Genomic DNA, 24,162 nt, shown 5'->3' on the forward strand with positions numbered 1-24,162 from the left:
TAAATAATGTGGGGTCTTGTTCCTATGTCAGGGTATCCATAAGTCAGGAATTCTTTACTTGAAGACAGTCTGTACTATTAAAAGTGTTATTGGTCAAAATTCAGATTAGGGTTTCCAGTTCACTTTCACTGGCTTTATGTTCCATCCAAGAGAAATTACATCTCACTATCTTCTTAGGAAAGAAATCCAAAACACAAAGCTCCTAGGGTTAGTAGGAATAGAATTAATCACGGCCTTCAATAGGAATTGGATATATATTGGAGAGAAAATAATTTACAGGGTCAGACAGAGCAAGTGGGAATATGGGATTGCTCAGATTTCCTAAGCAGGAGCCAATGTTCTCCTAATGCAGCCACAGTTTTCATGATTGTTTGATTCTGATATTTCTGTGGTGGAATATGAGACCAGGTTACAATTTCATTTGACAGCTATTCAACTGGTGTTGATAGGATGTCTTTCCTTGTGGGTGATGGATACCCAAAGTTCTAAACAGTAAAACAAAAGCGACTTACAGTTGAAATAGATATTCAGTACATCCTAGTAGCGTGCCTTAAAATTAAATCAAACCATCCAATGATGCCAGGTATAAATGCAGGTGGCTAATTTTGTCTGGAACTAAACCCATGATTGTGGTATAGGATGGTAATCTATCAGTAAATTTTGCATTCCAAGTTTGAGATCCATTAGAGAAGGAAGAGTGGTGTCAGCTCATTCACAACAACAACTTCCAATTTTAGTGACACCTCTAATGAGCTAAGAATCTTTCAGTGTCTCGCAGGAATGTTATCAAAAGAAAAATAAATAAATATGAGACATAAGAGGAGATATTAGGACAGGAGATTGAATAACAGACATAAGAAACATTTTTTAAGGAATATCTTAAGAAAAGAGAGGTTGGTGCAAAAATAGAGAAGAAAGTTTAGGGAGGAAATTCCAGACTTTATGCCTTAGTAACTAATGACGCTGATGCCAATAGGAGCACAATTACAGCAGTCAAGTTGCAGAACTGGAGGTATCTTGGAGAATTGGGGGGGTGGGGGGGAGAAGATGTAGTGCTATTTAAGATCACTTGATGGTATCAAGTACACTAATTTGCTTCATTTTGTATTATTAAAGCTTTGATTATATTGTACTATTAAAGCTTTAATTATAAAACAAAGATGCTTTGTTGTCTGGTAAAGTTTATAGCGAGACAGTTCATCAGCTTTGTAAACCAAAAACTATGTGGTGGAAATGGTGAAGTGATGACTTCATCAAACTATTGGACAAAACTGTCATTGAAATTTTTTAAAGCACCTACAGTTTCAATTTTATAACCCATCATTGAGAAGTACTTTAAAAAGACAAATAGAACTTCATACTGCAGGAAATACAGCATCTGATACAATACAGATACACCCATGATACAAAACAGATACGCTCACTAGCAGACGTTATGAACACTTTCAAATCGTGTCTATTCTTAGGCCTACACCTGCCCCATATAATCTGGAAACATCCTCCTTCAATATTGTTCTAAATCTGCAAGATATAGAGAGGTAGACTGCTTTAAGTAGTGGAATGGCAGTGAGTGGGGGAAGGGAGGCATAGATGATGGAAGCTGAGGAAATGCGTTGAATTAAAGCACCCTGAAAAGTTTTCCCAGCACCCTTGGCCACAGAAGCAATGTTTGCACATTCCTCCATTGAATTTCAACTGAATTCACATGTAGGGAATGATTTTAGAGGCTGCTTCAGGGAAAAAAATATATAACCCACATGCACAAACTTGCGCTGAATATTTAAAAATCTTTATTTTTTTAATTGAGTCAGTCTGAAATCTCCACTTGCAGCTGGTAGGTACTACCCCACATCCCCTTGGGAAATAGCACTGTTTTCACCATGTCAGTACTGAACAAAGACAAGGCCAAAGGCTGACCACAAGCAACAAAGCAACAGTGATGAAAAGAGCGCTTTTTCCTCGCACATGCACTAGAGCTCAAAGCTGCAAGCAGCTATTCCCCTGGTGAAGTGGCTGACTGGAGGGGGAACAGCAAATCCACACAGCCTCCCCTGTTTTGATCACTTGATTTCATTTTCTTTGCTCTTTTCTCTCTCCTGCAGACGGAGGCAGCTCAACTGAGAATACAATGTTAAGCTCTTTTTCTTGTATTACACTAAAATGTGTTTTCTTCTGTCATATGTTTTGACAAGGAAGTGCGAAACAATTGAGTGGCTGGACTAACACCCTTTGACGGACTGAGTATTTAATGGGCCATTGAAGCCCTGCTTCGTTAGGGCCTTTTAATTTTGGTTTTGTGCTCCCTGTTGAGTTGAAAATGCAATCCAATCAACTCAAGTCACCTTGAAGGTCAGTCCTTTAGCCACTCTTAATGAAATACAACCACTTTGGACATCGTATGCTCAAATAACAAAAACAACTTCTAATCTCCCAGCATTCTTTCTGTTGTCCATTTTTCATTTGTTTCCATGATTCCTTGCAGTGAGCACCCAAGCATTAATTTAGTATTATTGCTGCTTCAAAAAACTCATTGCATACACAGCAGTGGGAGCTCAACACTCTTCACCACATGGTGATGGTAGCTCTAGGGCCCGAGGTAGTGTTCCTGACCTACTGTTGCCCAGATGTCAGTCGGGGGCGGTTAGGTGGAAGGATGGGGGAGGCAGGGGGAGGAGGAGAAATTTGGTTCCTGCTACAGTGCATGAATCCATCACAGTGAGATCTGACTCCTGTTTCATCTGATGGCCTGCAACCTGCTGGACTAATCCCTAGCTCTCTCAAAATAAAGGCTGTGCCTGGTAAACTTTAATCTCAGCTCCCTGAATTAAGACAGATGGCCTCTTTGTCACAGAAGACTATCATAAACTTTTACCGGCCTACCATGGAGAGCATTCTGGTCGGTTGCATCACTGTCTGGTATGGAGATGCAAATGCAGAGGTGATGGAAAAAAACTAGAGAGTGGTGAACTCAGCCAGCGATATCGTGGTGACCAGACTTCACTCCATCGAGGACAACTACAAGAGGCAGTGTCTTAAGAAAGCAGCCTCTATCTCAAGGATCACCACCACCTAGGCCTTTGGCAAAAAGGTACAGGAGCCTGAAGACGAGCACTTAAGGACAGCTTCTTCCCTGCTGCCATCAAATCCCGAATAATCAATGAACCCAAGACACCGCCTTACTTTGACTTTTCCTGTGCTATTTTTATTTATGTTTGTAAGGTGGTTTATATGAATGTTGGCACTGCTGCAAAACAATGATTTTTTGGGACTTGTTCATGATCATTGATTCTAATTCTATATTTTTTTTCAGGATGCTCTGGACAAATGTGGTGAGCATAACAGATTTGTAAAATCAACTAATATTGCATTCCTGCCACTGATATGGATAAGGTGAAACTTGAGCATGAAAGCGAGGCCCATATAGTAAAAACACACCAAAATCCTGGAGGAACTCAGTCGATCTTTTTAGCATCCATAGGAGACAAAGATATATTGCCGACATTTTGGGCCTGAACCTTTCTTCAAGGGAATAAGTAGAATAAGCCAGAGGCAGGAATTCTCAGAAAGTCTCACATTTCAGACAATGCTGACTGGGGGAGGAAACCCAGACGAACAAAAGGTGTTAATTGTATGTGATAAGGGACGAAGAAAGCATTTATCGTGTTTGTGTGAAAGGAGACAGAATGAAGAGACAGAGATAGGCGCATATAGTACTGAGTGAGTAAAGCTTTTTCAGAGAAAATGTTGACACAAGGTTGTAACCGTTTCTAAAGATGGATAAGATGGATATAAACAATTTCATGGCATTTTCTCAAAACAGGGGCCAAGAAATTCCCAATGTTCCAGCCAACACTCATTCCTCTCCAGCAGCACCTTCTAGGGTAGAGGGAAAAGAATCAACTCGAGTTCCTGAACCCATGGTGTCAGAATTAGCCTCACTGCCCACAATCGTTGACTACATGGTTATTGCTAACTGTCTTGGATTCAAATGTGAAATGTGATCCCATGGATGTGGAAGCTACATTGCCCTGGGATTGTGGGGCTGCAGCCTTGAAAGAAAATGGTATGAATGAGGAGAAACAACTAACTAAATTCAAAATAAAGCAGCCAATACATTTTCAATTTTGAAGAGTAATATATCCAATAGGACCTTTAGCATAATGGCCACTATTCAATGTCCCATTTCTCAGTGACACTTCTCAGTTTCAGGAATCTCTTAAAAAATGTAGATTAAGAAAACCAAATCCTCAGTTAATATCAACAGATCGACCTCCAGTAGTCTCGAATTTTGCAGTCTTGGTTTTATAATAATTTTATTTTACAAGGACATGTGGTAACTTCACTGCCCAGTGGACTGATATTTCACAGTGTGATAACAGAACTGATTAATGACAGGAATGAAATTTACAGAACTGAATTCATTTAAAAATCACACTTCATTCCACTAGAAAGTGAACACCAATGGAATAACTAAATGCGAGACTTTCATCCTAACTACCAAGTAGACATGGCTTGAATGGTGCAGCAGGCTTGACAGATTGAGTGGTCAGTTCCTGATTTAATTGTTTAAATGGAGGCAACGTGCTTTTGGAAAATTACATCTATCCGACAGCTTCTGCATTTAACCTTTGCTTCTGCGTAGGTGGGAGATGCGTGCAAAAACATTAAGCGCGATATAATTGGAACTCTGGTTAGAATGAGAGATGAGTCTTGATCTGCATATTTAAAGAAGGACTTTACAGAATTGTAGCTATTACCACGTTCATCTGGTCAAAAAAGAAGCCATTTAAGTCAGAACATGAAAGACGACAGATTTTGAGAAAGGCACATTGGATCCATTAATGTTTTTGGCTTACAATTCCAGCAGCCTTGTTGCAATCCTGACCTTTGGAACTGTTTGTGTGGAATTTGTACATTTTCCCTGTGGCCACATGACTTTCTCCCATCAAACTAAAAATGAGTTGATAGGTTAATTGGCCATGACATGTTGCCCCTGGATGTACATCCATTTCGGGGAGCAGTAGAACTTGGGGAAGTTGATGAGAATTTACAGAGAATAAAATGGGATGAGTATAAATAAGTGAATGATTTGTCAGAATGGGCTTATTGGGCCAGGTGCTCAATTCACAGCAGACAGGCAGAATTAAACTTGACACCAAAAAACAAACATTCAGTGAAAACAAATACTGAGGCCTGGAAGGGGTGACAAAAAACATCAATAAATGTGTGTGAGGTCAAGCAATGAGTCAACCCCTTAAAGAAAGAAGGGGTAGAAAGGTGACGAAAACATCAACGTCCATACAATGCCGAGAAAATTTTGAAAACCTTCAGAAATCCAGGCAAAGCAAATGAAAGATTCTGCTTAACTTGATAAATATTCCAACTTCTACAGTATTTTGCTCTTATGTAGAGAGAAGTTGGAGGGTTTTTATTTCATTTTAAATTTAGACATACGGCACTGTAAAAGGCCATTTTGGCTCTATGATTCCATGCTGCCCAATTTACACCCCATTAACCTACAACCCTAGTACATTTTGAATGGTGGGGCCCCCGGAGAATACCCACACAGACTGGGGAGAACATACAAAGTCCTTACAGACAGCGTGGAACTTGAAACCAGGTCCAGTCCCAATCGCTGGCGCTGTAAAGGCTAACCTTGCCACCCTATTTTTTTTATAAAGGTATGTTTATCAAGCTACTTCTGACAAATTCTTACCATATGTCAGAGATCTTCCCTGGGTTAGGAATGGGTCAGAGTTGAGTTCATGCACACTCTTACCATACTGGAGACACACAGGGAGCGTGGCAGATGCCGGAATCTGGAGCAACAATCTGCCAGAGGAACTTAGCAGGTCGACCAGCATTGGTTGGAGAAAAAGAATGGGCAACATTTCAGGCCTGAACCTCCACATCAAGATCCTTTTAATGCTGCTCAACACGCTAAATTCCTCTATTACACCGGCACTCCTTCGCTTCCCACCAACCAGGAACACCAAAGCTCAGCTCACTGAGAGTTGAATATATATCTTTAATGGACTATATTTTTAATGTAATAAAACAGCTCTTAACTAAAATTAAAATAATCAAATTTGAGATTGGCATTGTTCCCAGCATGCCAGCTCTACCCTCTGGGAGTATTTTAATGCTAATTGTGCACCAATTGCAGTTACATAACAAACCAAAGATGTACGATACCATCTCCCTGAGGCAGTTTTTCATATTGTTTACCAGAATGTGGTTTGAGTGATTTCCTACTAATGACTATATATCTCTTTGGCCTGAAATATCCTTAAGTAATGGGGTAGTCATGGCACAAGGCCAATTTACAACACAAAGGATTGAGGAAAATTGCAGAAGTTTGATTTGCATCTTTTTCTCCCCCCCCCCCCCCCCCCCACTACAATGCTTATGTTGTCTCAACATTTTGTAATCTTCAGCAATACCTCAGCTACTTGTTAGAAATCCTTCAGCCCATGACACAAAAGACTAGAAAATATAAGCTCCTGCACCCACTCCAATTCTTAATGGACTACACGTTTATATCCACATTGAGAAAGTGGAACCCAGTTATTCTCATTGTGAGTTGCTCTGCATTCTGTGAAACACCACTGAAGCAGAAAATATTGAGTTATATTCAAAATTGCTAAGCCTCCATAGTTTTGTATATGTACTTTACTAATGTCCAAATGATAGTTTAACATCCATAAACTTTAATTCTTTACATGTAAGAGATTACCTAAATAAAGGTTCTGACAAAAAATTTGTTAGGTCAATAAACTAATTATTTCCTGATTTCAACAAGTTTGTTAACAAGGTTCTCAGAAAAATTTGGATTAAATACCAGTCAGTAAGAACAGCACAGAAACTAAAGGACATTTTGGACTAGCCTGCAGTTACAATGTATTTGAGGACAATCCAAACTTTTGTGTCATCCAAAGTTGAAATTGTTTCATGTCAACCCAAAAGAGGAAGTAAAATAGCCTATTAATGTTACCTTTGACCTTCACAGGGCATTCTTACTTCCTGTTGCTCTGACATGAATATGGCCGAGAGCCACAGTTCTCCTGGTCATGAACAATGGCTTGACAGTGTCTATATTCAGAACCAGACTGCACCCGACGATTAACCCTTTCACTATTTGCATTTATAAACAGAAACACTGAGAGCAGCAGAGATGGCTGGCTCTCCATGGATTCTCCTTCAGTTAGTTTACTTCCTTTGTCAGTTTTGCCACAATTTATTGGATGCTACCTAAAATGACGGTGTGCAGTAATTGCAGCTGACAGCCAGTCACTCAGATTACTGACCCCACCTTTATCGTGACAGACAAATGACAGTTGGCACCACTTGAAATGAAAACGATTTGCTTGCTTTTCATTGTCCACAGCCCTTTTTGTCACTTCCCAAAATGCAGTTTTGCATATAAGAAAGTGTTCGGCTATGACTGTCTGCCCTATTATGACAGATGTCATCAAATTGTGTCTGGCAATGTGACTGGCAGGCCTGTCAATGTAGCTGCCCACATGAACTCACAAATACCTGAAATCCTGCTCCAGACATTAATTTCTTAAATAGGATTGTAATAAGATTTGTATATTCATTCCCACTATCAAAGGAAGCAGTTTCAATATGATGTTCATCAGAATACAGGTTTGATAAATTCCATTTGTGGAGTGTGATGAAAGAGTGGATCTGGAACCTCCAGCCAAGAGCCTATGAATGTTTCCAAATACAAATCAGCATCATTTTGCCTGAAGACTGAAATTCTTTTTGGGGATGTTATGAGAATCATGTTCTGTTTTTGGTCTGAGCACCACTAAGGTTAAGAGTGAAATAACCCATGATACCGCACACAACCCCAAAACAATCAAGTAAGGTGGTGTGGGTCCAACTTGGCTCCAACCCCTTTCTTCTGGTGAAATAAATGTTAATATGTGTTTTTTTTTCCAAATCTTCTTCTTGATAGTAATCTGGCAGAGTCCAATTTTCATCCTATTGCGTTCAGGAATGGACTGTATATTTACAAAATCAGTTTTACATCTGTGAAACCGGCATCAAATAATCAAGAACCCGCGCATGTACTAAAACTGAAAGCATTCACCAAGGACAGGAAGGTGAAAAAGGAGTAGATGGAGGAGGGGAATTTTCAGGAGGCTGGTCGTGGCATTTTTAATTGAAGTATGAAGCTCAACTTAGTGCAAGTGCATCTATTCCATTTATATTGTGGCAGATAGAGTGCCATGTGATAGTCCTAGCATATATTAGACATCTTATTATCCAATTTATATCAGGCTTCCATACTAAAGTTAAGAACCTGATTCAAATTTAACAGTTCCCAGCTGATCTTTCCCAGCCTCAAGAAACTACCAGAGTCCAAGAATTTTACAGCACAGAAATAGGGTCTTTAACGTAAGTTTCTAGCTTGGTTAGTCCCATTGGCCTGTGTTTGATCCATATTCTTCTAAACTAGCCATTCTCAGCCATTTTATTTTGTCTCTGGCCCCCTTAGGACTCTAGTCAAAGTTTATGGGCCCCTTTCCCTGAGATGCATTCATGTTTAGTTGATTCCTGCCACACTTCTACTGAATACATAAACAATATTTTATGATTTCAGTCCATTGCCCCCCCCCCCCTTAAATGTGCTGTTCCCCACCCCAGTGGAGGATGGGAAGTGTAGGGACCCCATTGAGAAAGCCTGCCCTAAACTCTTCCTAGCATTGCATCTGTCCAAATGTCTTCTAAGCATTATAAATGAAATCACTACCATTTCTTCTAGCAGTTCATTCCACACACCCACGTGCCTCTTGTGTGAAAAAGGTGCTTCTCATCTCTCTTTTAAATCTTATACCTTAAATCTTTGCCATTTGGTTTTAAACCCCCTACTGTGGAAGAAAAAAATGACTATTTTGTTTATTTATGCTCTTCTTGATGGAGCACAACTCCAATTATCTGAAATTGAATTCTCCGAAATCTGGAAATTTAAAAAAAAAAATCAGATAAATGACGATATCTGAGACAAATCAGAAATCCTAATTTATCCAAAATTTTTTTCAGAGCTGAACTGGCATCACAGGTTGAAAAAGAATTCACTCGGCGTGAAATTAGAAGGGTGAAAACGTTTCGGGTAACTCCCACTCTCTTTCCATTTCTTCTTTATTTTCCCCTATTGTCTTTATCTTCAACTCTCCCTCTCAAACCACTCCACTGTCTTTCAGCTGCAAGCGGTCAGAAGAATCCTTTGTCCCTGCGTCATCTAGGAGAGCGGTCTCCCGGGCAGGAGTGTGACCACACGCTCAGTGGCATTCCTTCTCCTCCCCTTCCCTCCCTCCTTAGCATATCGGAGCTCCCAACCCTGACTTCGAACCCTCCCTTCGGCCTACTACTGCACACACACACTGGATTTCCCTGTGTGGCAGGCCTGGGGAGGATTCAGTGTCAGGACTTGGGCATCAGAAACTTAGGTGACAAGGGAGACAGGAGCCCGCCAAATCACCAATGAGTGTTCCACCAGCCCAGGAAGCCTCCCGGGAATAAGTAGCAGCGGTGGGGATATGTCAGGGATCAGCGGCAGTGGTTGAGAGGTTTCAGTGATCAGCAGCATTGCGGACAGATTTTTTTTTGGTGAGAATTATACATTATTTTAATGCTTAAAAAGCCTTCCTTTGTTATGTGTTGTTGTTTAAACATTGATAACAAGTGATTTGCTGTTGTTACTGCGCTGTTTTCAAAAAATGACCAGTTATCTGGAAAAAAAGTTTAATCGACTTGGGCTCGGTCCTGACTATTTCGGATAATTGGAGTTGTACTGTATATCTGTAAGGTCACCCCACAGCCTCCTATGTTTCAAGGAGAAAAGTCCCAGCCTATCCAGGCTTACTTTTTAACTCGTCTGTCAGTCCTGGTAACATTCTCATGAATCTTTTCTGCACCCACTCCAATATAATGACATATTTCCCATCACTGGGTGACCACAACAGCATGCAATATTCCCTGTGGTCTTTTCAACATCCTGTACAGTTGTAAAATGATGCCACAACTCCTGTACTCACTAAAGACACTTCATAGACCAAGACAGTGACACTGCTACCCACATCAGGACCTTTGTATGCCCAGACTTGTTGGTTTCCTGTATAAAAACTGCACTAACCTCTGCCTTTTAAAACCTCAGCAACAAGATTTTTTCATTTACAAAAGTAGAGGGTGCTTATTTTTCATCAAAATAGCTGAATGGTTCATTCATTCATTCTGTTCTTGAACTAGAATTACAAAATGTGTATCAGGACATAGAACAGTGCATCATAGTACAGCCCCTTCAGCCCTCAATATTATTCTGACCTATACAAACCTATTCCATCATCTATCTAACCCTCTCAAACGCAGAGCCACGAACCCTCTATTTTTCTTACATCCATGTGCCTATATTCTGGAAGCAGAAGCTCTAAGTTTCAATACCAAACTCTCATCTTTATAGTTGACTGGGAAACAAGGGACATTCAGGGCATGACATAATTTTTTGTTCCCATATACAAATGGAGAAATCTGCTTTAAGCTTGATATTATTCCCAAAAGATAATTATTTGAGATTTTAAAAAAATGTTCTGTACACACAAATTAACAAAACAAAATTCAGATTACTGAAAACTTCCAGACACTGGTCTTTTAGTGTAACACATGGAAGGTGAAAATGTGTCAGAATACTTGGATATATTTCAAGATTTTAGGTGACTTTAGTCTGCAAAAAGAATTTAAATGCTAACTTAGGTCCACCTTAATTTCCAGAAATAGGAGAAAAAAATTATGAGTGGAGTCAGCATTATTGAGAAAATGTGAGAGATGGTGAATAAGAAGGGCTTTGAGAGCTTCAGATGGTGGGCCTGGTTTATCTGGAAGGGACTTCTCTACATTAAATTGGTCACAAGTGCTGCTCTAGAGGGAAGTCTCCATTATTTTCCTTGGTCCTACAGTTAGTAAATGTGTCGGTCGTTGCCCAAATTGTGTGTGGTTGCATCAAGTTGTGTGTAGAGCCTGGGTACACAAATTCCAAATATCACTGTGTACAAAGGCTCTGATGTTCAATTTGAAGTTTATTATTATCATACAATGTAAAGTGCAGTACAACCAGATGAAACGGTATAAAAACATGCAATACATAGAAAGGCATAGCACACATATTTACAAGCAATTAATATGAAGTACACATATAAATAAATAAATAAATAAATAGATTTTGTTACATAAGGATTGAATGAGCAGTATAATCAGTACATCAGTCATTCAGCTGCCTCAATGCCCATGGGAAGAAGCTGTTCCTTCTTTTTGTGAAGGGGTAATAAGATGTTAAACTTGACTACTGGTGAGAAGGTTCTCCCCTACCAAAACTAGAATCTCAATTTTGCTGCACACTGTCCTTGAAGTGGTACTGATGAGATGGGCATTCATTGCCTTATGGATTGTATGTTTCCAACAGTCTTTGTTGAGGTTCACCACAAGTAGCTGAAAATTGATTGTATGTTGCATTATATTGTTTGACAGCTTTTGGATCAGGTCAGGGGAACACTATCTTGATTTTAATGCTGTATAGTGTTAATTGTGATAAATAAACAACACCTGATACCTGATAATACAGCCCACAGTAGTGTAAGGGCCCTTCCCTGGAAGTATACTGAGACAAACATCAACCGCTGTTCGAAAAATGCACTAAGGAAAGACATTCTTTGGCTTGTCTGAAATGTAAGGAGGGGTCTGCTACTGAATACTGCCATTCCAGGTTGCAGGAGCACATGCTAAGGGATGCACAGGGCAGCCACTACAAAGACGATGATAAAAATCAGATCTAGTGTCATTATTATCACTGGACAGGGAAGGTCTGAGCCCTGTACTACAACCTCTCAAACATTTCACTGATGCAATTCTTGAGGTGAAACACTGGTGATGTTGATTTATTATTAGTGCTAGGACTGAAAGATGAGGGCATGTCCTGTTTGCGTGATTGAATATTTTATGAATAAAATGTATTTTTTGAAAATATTCTGTAATTGTATAACCTAAATATATCCATCACCTCAAAGAATACTGAATATTCTCGTTATCTTTAGAACTGTTCCAGGTTCTTACCTCAATCTGCTCATGCCTCGCACTCGCCTCTGTGCGATTCCTACAGCTGCACAACCTTTTCACAGCTGTACAGGACAAACCGAGTGCCACGCCTCATGGCTACAGCCATCCTGCAAGGCTAGACTGGGGCCAAGGACCAACTCGGCTTCAAGTGGCCACCCCAGGTCACAATGAGCTGCTAATTAGAGCCACTTAAAAACAATTGTCATAAGTTCATATATTTTTAATTGCTTCATAAATGCATTTGTGATAATAATAACTGAAGATTACATGTAACTGATAGAAATTAATTAAAAATTTTAATACCTTAAGTAAAATAAAGAAAAACAAACCACTAACCCACACTTGCCTCTTTAATCCAAGCCTGTTGCATATACCAGCCATATCTGTGGTAAAGATAAGGGGCCCAGATGTGGTGTTATCTGGCTCCTAGAGATCAAGAAGAGGAGTTGACCTCCAGCACTTTCTGGATCTCTGCTGCAATGCAAAAGTGTGGCACCAGCAACATAATGGCGTGGGCAATGCTGTTAGCTGTGGCTCTCAATCAACTATTTAAGGTTGCACACAAATTTTAGCATGTTGTGCCAATGCCGCCTTTTTGAAGAGGATTAATTAGTTGTACGTAACTATACCCCTGCATGTGATACATACCCAAGCACTGTTATTACTTAGCTCTAAAGGTCATTGTGCAATTAATTGATATAAGCAAGTTCAAGTCTATTGTGTTGTGATAGGTTTTGTGGTTGGCACAAAAGGGGATGATGCCTGAAGAATAATTTAACTTTGACTTAATGTGGATTCATCTGAATTTCTCCAACATGCCTCCCAAATGTTAAAATATCAAATGCAGATGAACCCCTTCCATCCCTGCACAAAAATATGATAAAAAAAACAATAGGAAGCTGAATTCCACACTAATAGTCTGAGACATTATCAGGAAGTGAATCTAAGGAAACTAATGCTATGTCAATTCCATAATTTCTCTCTTCAGGAAGTACTTAAATTGTAGACTGATAGAAAGAGGTTTAGGTCGGGGCAAGGTCAGATTTCAAAAACACTGGGACATTTATTCATCATGTTCTCATTCGAATAATATTCTTAAAATACTAAGGTGGCAAATGATGACAAATCATGGATTCCCATGGCAGAATGGAAGTGGAACTGCTAAGAAGTGACTTTAATTTCTATAAATAGCAATGAAATCATTTTCTGAAAAGGGGAACTGTCTTTAACAAATGTTTTAGGAAGCCCTTGCTCAAAAACAGGAAGAGATATTAAATCTAGGCAGTGTTTATACCAAGGAGGTAAAGCTATTGTAGTGACATTAAGTATGTATTTAAACTTATCAATAATGTGGAAATGAAATCAGAAAAACATCTGACCAAACATATTTTCAGAAAAAAATTACTAATTTTAGTTTATGTTATAAAATTATCTGTTCCATCAGCCCCTGGTCTTATAAGATTTGGAATTAATATATACCCTGTCGCTCTAAGAACCGCTTTTGGCAATCTCATGATATGCATATTATAAAAAAAAACCATTTTATATCATTCTCAACGAAAGATCAAATGTGAGCCATATTAGAAACCACAGTTAATTGAAGGATGTTTTAGTAAAACAGAAATGAAAAGTAATATAATTTCATTATTTTACTTTGTCAAATCACTGAAACAAAATGTGCTAGAAAAAAAAAATTAGTAGCCTCTCAGACTCTTAAAAAAATATCCTGAAAGGCTCTGGATTTAAATTCATTAGTTTACCCTCACCTCTGTTGTTTTTCTTTCTTTCATATACAGCAGTGCCTGCACGCTTGACCTTGAATGGGAAAATCAGGCAACTTCGCTATTATTTGTTGCTGAAGCTGCCTATTGCGAATCATTGACCAGCCTCTGCTTCTCTGGGCTGTCAGCTGTTGATGCTAAACCAATGCAGTAAAAACATCCTACTGGAACAACAACACTAATTTTAATCATAGCTATTGCAGAATGAGGAAGTGGCAGAAAAAATAGATGATGAAACATCATTTGAATCTGCACACATCGGAAACTTTTCAAACAATTGAGTAAAAATTGAGACCAGCACGGCGAATGGCACTGTAAAATTCTTCCCTTGCCTCCCCTATCAGCTCAAAGGTCAAGCACCTACAATACCCTCAGAGTTATAGTTTCTGAATTGTTTCCAGGGTTAAACAAATACATTATCCAAATTAATGTTTGAAGCCTCTCGGCCTTCCTTCAGAAATATGACTATTCATGATTCCATCTGCTCTGCTGTTCCACTAAAAATAGAATTCTTTGGCCTTCGCTCCACCATTATTTTACCCCTGAGGCGTGTTGAGAAATGCTTCAGTACTGCTTTGGACCAGCACCCAGCATAACGACAAAAGGTCATTATCCAAAGTATACTTTGTTTACAGTTAAGAAGAAGAGTCTTTAACTGGCATCTATGCATTCCTCTTTCATTCTCCTTCCCACCACACCCACCCCTAACTCCAACCACCCTATTTGTTTCTCTCAACATTCAAATACTGTACATTAATTCCAATCGGATGGTAGAACTGTTGGTGCTTGTATTGCAGCTGCATGCATTGTTAAGGCTTGCCAAGGCTCATTAAAGCTCTAAGCGATAAGTATTGAAGGACAAATTACACTTCTGTGAAAGAAGTTGCACTGCATGTCACATTTTTGAAGTATTTGCTTTGTTTGGTAACAATTCGTGCCATTTAAAGTATGAATGTTTGAATGCTATCTGCCATTATCAGTTGCAATAATTTTACTCTCACATTTAACCATTCCCTACCCAAGGGTTAAAAGTGAGGTGAATGATTTTAATTAACAATGATAAGCAAGAATGCCAATGAATGCCGCCCCCCCCCCCCCCCCCACCCCTCTTCTCTCTTTGTAATACTGAGGCAAAAATCATAGTCAAATCTAATTGACAAGCATGACAAGAAGACTGGTGAACCTTGCACGACTTATCAGGGGACCCTGATATGAAACAGTCTCTCTTAGGAATAAAGAGACTCGGAACATAAATGCTGCACAAAAGCTGCCTTTATATTGTGTTCATCTATAGATTGAAATCCAGGAGACCAGCATCAAGAAGCTGGCTTCTATTGTTTACATGTAGGGCACTTGTACCAGCTTTACAGGCTGACCCTGGGACAGAGGAACAGGTTTAAGATGGATTAAGCATGCCCCTTTGCCAGAATCCTGACTAAAATGGTAACAATGGGAAAGCCACAAGTTTCACAACTAGAATGAATATGCATAGGGTAGGCTGATATTCCCAATGACTTTATGAGTTGTGAGCCTCTGAATCCAGTGTATTCAAATCATAAATTGGTTGTTGCAACAAGCAACAAAGGGTGAGTTAGTGGATCCTACAATGTTAAAATATTTATAAGCCCAGCTATGATGTTTTCTGAAACTCATCATCCAGATTCACTCCGGGGTAGAGACCTACAACACTAGATCATGTGGGTCTGGAATGGAATCACGACAACAATAAGAGGGAGGTGGAAAGTTATGGCATGAAGGGAAAACTTTCTGTTCCATTAGATTTTCAAATCATATTCCATATGCTGAAATTTCCTACTAATTTACAGACTGCCAGTGGTAATGTGAATTCAGAAAGACCTTTTTAGATAGAACGAAGAACATGGTAGAATAGAACCCAAGAAAAGGCTTGCTGTTTCATAGCTTCTGCACCAAACATGATGGAACATAAGAACTGGGAGCAGAAATAGGCCATCTGGTCCATCAAGCCTCCTCCGCCACTCAATTAGATCATAGCTTATCTGATGATAGGCTCATTTCCACTTAGCTGCCTTTTCCCATATCCATTAATTCCCCTACAATATAAAAATCTATCCAACCTTGTCTTAAATATATATACTGAGGTAGCCTCCACTGCTTCAATGGGCAATGAAGTCCATAATTACAGCACCCTCTGGGAAAAGCAGTTCCTCATCTCCATCCGAAATCTACTATCTTGAATCTTGAGGCTATGTTCCCTAGTTCTGGTCTCCCCTACCCATGGAAGCAACTTCCCTACCTGTATTTTATCTATGTCTTTCATAGCATTATATGTTTCTATAAGATCCCCATTCATTGTTCTAAATTCCAGCAAGTTCAGTCCCAGACAACTCAAACTCTCCTTATAGGCTGTCCCCAATCTTTGGAATCAACCTGGAGAACCTCCTCTGCACCACCTCCAAAGCCAGTGCATCCTTCATTAAGGAAACCAGATATGGCCTCACCAGTACCTTGTACAGTTGCAGCTTAACCTCCCTGCTCCTAAATTCAATCCCTCGAGCAATGAAGGCCAACATTCCATTTGTCTTCTTGATAGCCTGTTGCACCCACAAACCAATCTTTTGCAATTCATGTACAAGCATTCCCAAGTCCTTCTGCATAGCAGCATGCTGCAATCACTTGCCAATTAAATAATAACCTGATCTTCCATGTTTCTTTCCAAAATGGATAACATTGTACTCCAAATTGAACTAAATATCCGCTGCCTGCACATGACCCAAATCTATCCACTTCCTGTATATTACTGTGTCTATCTAGAAGCTATTCAAACTCTATTATTGTGTGTGCTTCCACCCTTGGCAGCTCATTCCAAGCACCTACTTTCATTACAGGAGCCAGGCCAAATACAAGCTGGTTTGAACCAGTATGTTGTTACAGTAAAAAAAATTGTTGAAGCTTTGCTAGTAATACAACCACAACAGTAAGAAATTTACATAATTGCACTAGTAAATAAAATTTACATTTACTTTCGACATTACACATACTTACAAAATGAAGAAAGCATGACATCCAAATTATCCCCAATGATGCTCTTTTCAAGTAAAACACAGGATTCTGTTGACACCGAGGTTAAGTGAAAAAACTCACAAATGCTGGAGAAACTCAACAGGTCAAAGGTGAAGGGCTCAAGCCCAATACGTTGGTGATGGATCTTCACCTTTGCTACATAAAGGCACTGTTTGACCTGCGGAATTTATCTAGCATTTGTGGTTTTTTTTTCTCTTTTCAAGTATAGTTATTTTGCAAACAACTAATTTGCAGGCAACAACAAATGGATTGATGATCAAATAATTGCCCAGAAGTTGGTTGATGTAATTGAACCTGTGTCACTCAGGCACTTCATGGAAAGTCAAGAAACATTCTGACCAAGAGCCTTATGCCTGGAAAAAATCAATGGTGCACAAGGTTGAAGGGTTGTGCTAGGTCATGAAAGGACATCCCTGCAGGCACACTGTTACAGCCAAGTACATGATAAAAAGGGTCAGTTTGGAACAGGGGCTGGGCCATAGGGTCATTGAAATGAATCAGATCCAGGGTGAGAGTGAGAATTTAGTATCATAAAGACATAAGAAATTGAAGCAGAAGACACATTCAGCACCATGTATCTGCATTGCTATTTGGTCAGATGAAGAACATTGTTTTCTAACTTCAGCATTTTCCTGTACTGCCCTCACTCATTTTTATTGACTTACTTCATAGGCAAAAATCTATCAATTTCAAAATGCCTCCACAGCCCTCAGGGCTAAAAAATTCCAAAGAATCACTATCCTCTGGGTAAAATAATTTCTTCATAGCACCTTACTTTAAGACTGTGATCCCGGGCTCTAGATACTTCAGCCAGTTTTTTTTTTAATTTAGACATACAGCATGGTAACAAGCCATTTCAGCCCATGAGCTTATGCTGCTCAATAACACCCATTGACTTAAAAAGCCCGGTACTTTTTGAACAGCGGGAGGAAACCAGAGCACCGAGAAACCCATGAAGACATGGGGAGAACATACAAACTCCTTGCAGACAGCACCGGATTCGAACCCCAGTCTCAATTGCTGGCACTGTAACAGCATTGCACTAACTATGCCACCCCCGAGTTAGTAACATCATAACCTCTATGGAGTAATAGCCTTGTTTTTTCACAGGACAAAATGCTCCCAATCAAACTGGCAAAAAAATTGTTTCACTTCCTTTATCACAAATATGTCCTTCCTGATTAGTGAACAATATTCTCGGTTGGTTTACTTATGAGTAATTGAGGTCAGACATTTTTACTCTGTATTCAAATCCTCTGGCAATGCAGATCAATATAGCATTTGCTTTCCTAATATCTTCCTGTACTTGCATACCAAGCTTCAGTGATTTATGCTGAAATATACACAGAGATCTCTCCAAATACCAAGACCTTTCAATCCCTCGCCATTTGAAAAGTATTCTCTACTATAATAGAAGAATTCACATTTTTCCAAATTACTTTCCAACCAATCATGCACATATGTTGGCTATAGCTCCTTGCATCTTTCTCATAGCCCTACCCACTAACCAGCATTATATATTCAATATAAATTGATGCATTACCATTGGTCCCCTCATCAAAGCATTGCCTGAGATAGAGGACAACTAGAGCATCAGCCCCATCCCTGCTGCATCTGACTGTTCAGTCTGTTTTCTCTTTTACTCTCTGTAACTACTCCTCAATCTATGCCACTTTAAAAGCACCAATCCCATTTGCTCCAGTTGTGATTAATAACTTATTTTCCAAAGACATTCTAAAAATCGAAACACACACCATTGGTCGTTCATTACTTTATTCTACAATTTATAATCTCAAATGTTCCTTTCACAAATCCATGTTGACATTACCTAAACTGATCATTACTTTCTAAGTGTCTTGCTATCACTTTTTAAAGAAAGAATTAAGAGAGTTTCCCTCTAACAACATCAAGTCAATTCTCTCTCACTCTCCCCTCTCTTAAATAGTGGAAGTTACATTAGCAGGAACCATTCTTGAATGTATAGATTTTGGAAAAATGTCTTTATGAAATCATTGGAATGCAGGTCATGAGATTGTCAAAATGTATCCCTAATTTCTTGATTTTTTAAAACTAATGCTAATTTCCTTTTCCTTCTCATTTCTGATAGACCTGTAAGTGTGTGTGTGTATATATTTATGCACATGTGTGTGTTTGTATATGTTTGTGTCAGAGATGGCTTCAGAACAAATCTAATTGGGGACATTAGCATAACCGTGGTTGTGGGGTGGGTGGGGGGGACTTATTGAGCCCCTATCACCCCACATGCAGCATCTTCCAGCTACTCTTGTCAGGAAAGAGATACAGGACTATCAGAGCCAGAACCACCTGGCTGAGAAACAGCTTCGTCCCATCAGCAGTGAAGCTGCTAAATGACTGATAAACTGCTCAAACAAACCCTCCAAAACTCTACTATTTATTTAACAATAATAATTTATGTATGTATATATATCATTAGTCTGTATGTGTGTTATGTCTGCATGTATGCTGGAATGTTTTTGCATCAAGGACAGGAGAATGCTACTTCGCCAGGTCGTACTTGTACTATCTTTCCACTCTTTACAAGCAGATGTCTATATATTTTTTTCAAAATTCAGACTTAAAATATTCTTTTTTTTTCCCTATTCCCAAATTTCTCCTGCATCAGTCAGTAAGGGACTTTTGCCAATGTTTTCCTCTTTTGCAAGTGTTTAAAAGAGTTTACTGTATGTTTTTTTTCCATGTCACATACTTTACTTCAGAGTTGCAATGGTCCTCAAAGGCTGACATCAGCTGTCAAGTGGGATGTAACAGTAAGCCTGAAAGGGGCTGTCATGTTGAGCTCATAGATACATAGAGAGGATGATGCGCTGGGTGAGTGTAGGAAATTTGGAAACATCTTAAATTGGTTTACCAGTGCCTGTCTGAGACAAGCCTTGGTAGCCCAATTAAAGTCATAATGCAGGAGTTTCCCAAGGATGACATGAACCATGCACCTAACAGCTGAAAATTACACCAAAGTCCCTGAGCTGACACTGCGTAACGTGAATAAAAGCTCGTGAATCTAAGCTCTCACAACTGGAGGGAAAACTAAGGGTAGGGTTCAATGGTAGTCTTCAGAAGGGTTCTGGGATTAGGCAGGAAACCGGGGTTATATGTGGGCAGATGGGGGCAGAGCCGGGAGGCAGGGCACAACACCCAACCAGTGAATCACAGTTCACTGCACACTGCATGTTATTGGATGTTGCAATGCATGCGTGGGCTGTGGTACATACTTAGACTGGATTGGAAATTGCAGATCATGCAATTTCTATCAAATCCCAGATTTTCAATAAATGGTTCATTTTTCATTGAAAATAGCACCTTGAAACAGGTCGGATGAGAATGAGCGTCATTTAAAATACTGGATTTGTCCATTTGGATTGTTCACTTGTGAATAAAATATAGACAGGGCCAGGATTTAGCACAACTCCTTCAGTGCTGCATGTGAACGCAAAGCACATTTAACACCTACAAAATAATACATAGCTATAACACACGTTTCTGGGAGTTCAGCATTGCTGAGATCATCTTGCAATCCAACATTTATATGCACATTGAGACATTCTCCGGTGTTGACCAAGTTTAATGCGAGGAATTCATTTTCAAATGTACCCCCACCGTGCATTCAATGGACCTGTAGGAGACCTGTGGCAGACTTCAAATGTAAAACCTGTGGGAATGCAGCCAGGAGCTGCACTACACTGAACCACACTGCAAAACCTGACCATATGGCCGCTTTAAAATAGTATTAACATCTTCAACACTGTCATAACCAGAAAACCTATTTTCTGTGTTGCTATTCATTGAGGAATTAAAATGTTAATTTTGCTTGACAGTGAAAAGAACAAAAATCTCAAGTTTTCGACTGGCATTCAGCATTATGCTTTGGCTCGTGTCCCAGAATTCTTTGTTGTGGCACATACCTGGAGCTGTAATGGGCTGAGTCCAGACGCAGCTGCAGCTGCCATTGTCGATGGAATGAGCTGCACAGGGTAGCTCTCACCTGTCGATGAAGAACAATGCACACAGGTTCAGACAATGAGCAAAGAATCACACCGAACATGTGCCAACAGTACCTCTGCCTCTCCCTTTGCACCAGAGCGCTGCACTGAGCCCAAACATCTGCCCAAACAAAAGCTTCAGCTGGACTGAAACATGCAATGCATACTCGGAACTTTTGTGCACAGATGGCTGGAAGGCAAGCCGTTGAGAATGGGCAAGGTCTGTTCTTTTTAATTTTTCGGGGCAAAATCAGCTCGACGTACTCAAAACAAATAGTGGTATCAAAAGCCTCTCCTCAATGTGTTTTAATGAATACAAGGCCTGCTAGTGAAAGAAGTCAATTTCTTGTCAAGGTTCATTGTTAAAGATTACTCACCCTTGGGATATGATCAGTATTTTAGCTGATCAGGGTAAATAGATTCGAATAAACTTTCATATAATAGACACAATGGGGACATTTGGTTTTTTTTCAAAAAAAAGATATGTTGTACACTAAAAATGGTCTATTTGGCACTATAATCGGACCCTGATCCAAAACAATAGACCAGATTTTTTTTGCTGGAAACATTTGTCATTTTCACAACAAGCTATTGGGATTCCACAGCATAGATTCGGGTAGGTTCTCACTTCCCTGAGAGAGCGCACAAGAGTGCAAATTTTATGCTGAGCTTCCCTGGACAATTCCCAACTATTTTCACTCCTGGACTTCTCACATTCCAGCAGGGGACCTCCTGTTTGCCCAGATTCCTTAGTATTTACATTGAGGAATCTGCTCCCAGATTCACTGAAGTCTTAGGGCAGCATGGCACACTATTACAGTGAGGTGACCCAGATTTGAATCTGGTGATGTCTGTAAGGAGTTTTTACATTCTCTCCAAGACCTGCGTGGGCTTCCTCCAGGTGCTCCGGTTTCCTCCCACCCTCCAAAATGTATGGGGTTTGTAGGTTAATTGGTGTATTTGAGTGGTACAGGCTCAAGGGCCAGAAGGGCCTGTTACTGTGCTGAGTCTTTACACTTAAAAATCAATTACTGGTTGATTTTAATGGAAACTGTAAACTTATGGGGAAGAAATGTAAGAAGGTAAGTTCCTCTTTATGATTATGTGTATTTTGTTTAACATTTTAGATTATTTACAAGAGCTTTAGTTAATTTCTTTGTTAAAAAGCTTGAATTTTTCAACACCTTTGTGAGCATCTTCTTCTTCTTCTTCTTTGGCTTGGCTTCGCGGACGAAGATTTATGGAGGGGGTAAATGTCCACGTCAGCTGCAGGCTCGTTTGTGGCTGACAAGTCCGATGCGGGACAGGCAGACATGGTTGCAGCGGAAAATTGGTTGGTTGGGGTTGGGTGTTGGGTTTTTCCTCCTTTGCCTTTTGTCAGTGAGGTGGGCTCTGCGGTCTTCTTCAAAGGAGGTTGCTGCCCGCCGAACTGTGAGGCGCCAAGATGCACGGTTTGAGGCGATATCAGCCCACTGGCGGTGGCAGGCACCAAGAGATTTCTTTAGGCAGTCCTTGTACCTTTTCTTTGGTGCACCTCTGTCACGGTGGCCAGTGGAGAGCTCACCATATAACACGATCTTGGGAAGGCAATGGTCCTCCATTCTGGAGACATGACCCACCCAGCACAGCTGGATCTTCAGCAGTGTGGATTCGATGCTGTCGATCTCTGCCATCTCGAGTACTTCGACGTTAGGGATGAAAGCGCTCCAATGAATGTTGAGGATGGAGCGGAGACAACGCTGGTGGAAGCGTTCTAGGAGCCGTAGGTGATGCCGGTAGAGGACCCATGATTCGGAGCCGAACAGGAGTGTGGGTATGACAACGGCTCTGTATACGCTTATCTTTGTGAGGTTTTTCAGTTGGTTGTTTTTCCAGACTCTTTTGTGTAGTCTTGCAAAGGCGCTATTTGCCTTGGCGAGTCTGTTGTCTATCTCGTTGTCGATCCTTGCATCTGATGAAATGGTGCAGCCGAGATAGGTAAACTGGTTGACCGTTTTGAGTTTTGTGTGACCATATAACCACTTACAGCACAGAACAGGCCAGTTCGGCCCTACTAGTCCATGCCGTAACAAATCCCCACCCTCCTAGTCCCACTGACCAGCACCCGGTCCATACCCCTCCAGTCCTCTCCTATCCATGTAACTATCCAGTCTTTCCTTAAATGTAACCCATGATCCCGCCTCGACCACATCTGCCGGAAGCTCATTCCACATCCCCCCCACCCTCTGCGTAAAGAAATTTCCCCTCATGTCCCCCTTATAATTTTCCTCCTTCAATCTTAAACCATGTCCTCTAGTTTGAATCTCCCCCACTCTTAATTGAAAAAGCCTATCCAGGTTTACTCTGTCTGTCCCTTTTAAAATCTTAAACACCTCTATCAAGTCCCCTTTCAATCTTCTACGCTCCAGAGAAAAAAGCCCCAGTCTGCACAACGTTTCCCTGTAACTCAAACCTTGAAATCCTGTCAACATTCTCGTGAACCTTCTCTGCACTCTCTCTATTTTGTTTATATCTTTCCTATAATTTGGTGACCAAAACTGTACACAGTACTCCAAATTTGGCCTCACCAAATTTTGAAACTTTGAAACTTTCAAAGTCAAATGTAATTCTCTTTATTGTCCTTTCCAAACATTTTAGTTGCCATAATAAGAACATTTAACCCACTCGGAGAAAGTGACAATGAAAAGAAAAGGCAACTTCCACAAATTAAGAAGAAGCAATTCTCACAGGCACAAAAATAAAACATTAAAATGAAAAGTTACCAGAGATCAAAACTGACAATAAAAGAACAAATATCAAGCGCATTCCAAGAAAATAACAGCATATCCCCCGGATAATCAAATGCCTAATTGGAAAATGTTGAGGGTGATTGTACCATCAGAAGCAAGATCACTAGCAACAATGAAATGGAGTACACAAGAGATGGTGAGGGATTTGTGGCTTGGTGCCAGGACAATAACCAGCGAGGTTACAGGCTTCTGGAGAAGAGGAAGAGATTATCCCCATTCTACATCAATGATACTGGGGTGGGCATAGCAAACAGCTTTAAGTTCTTAGCGGGTAAGCATCTCTAGTAACTTGAGGATACAAAGTGCACCAGTGCCTCTACTTCCTCAGAACCCTGAGGAAATTTGTAATGACACCATGTGATACACTGTGGTGACAGTAAGCAGACGCAAGAT

At 40.1% G+C, this 24,162-nt stretch overlaps 1 protein-coding gene across 44 annotated transcripts in view; it reads right to left on the reverse strand.

Annotated features, from left to right (window-relative positions):
• The window catches only part of sox6 (SRY-box transcription factor 6), a 676,057-nt gene that overhangs the window by 113,699 nt on the left and 538,196 nt on the right, over positions 1 to 24,162 (reverse strand). For all 44 annotated transcript variants that reach the window (XM_069898041.1, XM_069898034.1, XM_069897942.1 and 41 more), the window contains one exon: positions 20,903 to 20,982. In XM_069898041.1, the coding sequence (XP_069754142.1) occupies positions 20,903 to 20,982 (80 nt within the window). The remainder of the gene's footprint in view (positions 1 to 20,902; positions 20,983 to 24,162) is intronic.

The sequence above is a fragment of the Narcine bancroftii genome, chromosome 1, assembly GCF_036971445.1.
Source record: "Narcine bancroftii isolate sNarBan1 chromosome 1, sNarBan1.hap1, whole genome shotgun sequence".
NCBI classification, from domain to species: Eukaryota; Metazoa; Chordata; class Chondrichthyes; order Torpediniformes; family Narcinidae; genus Narcine; species Narcine bancroftii.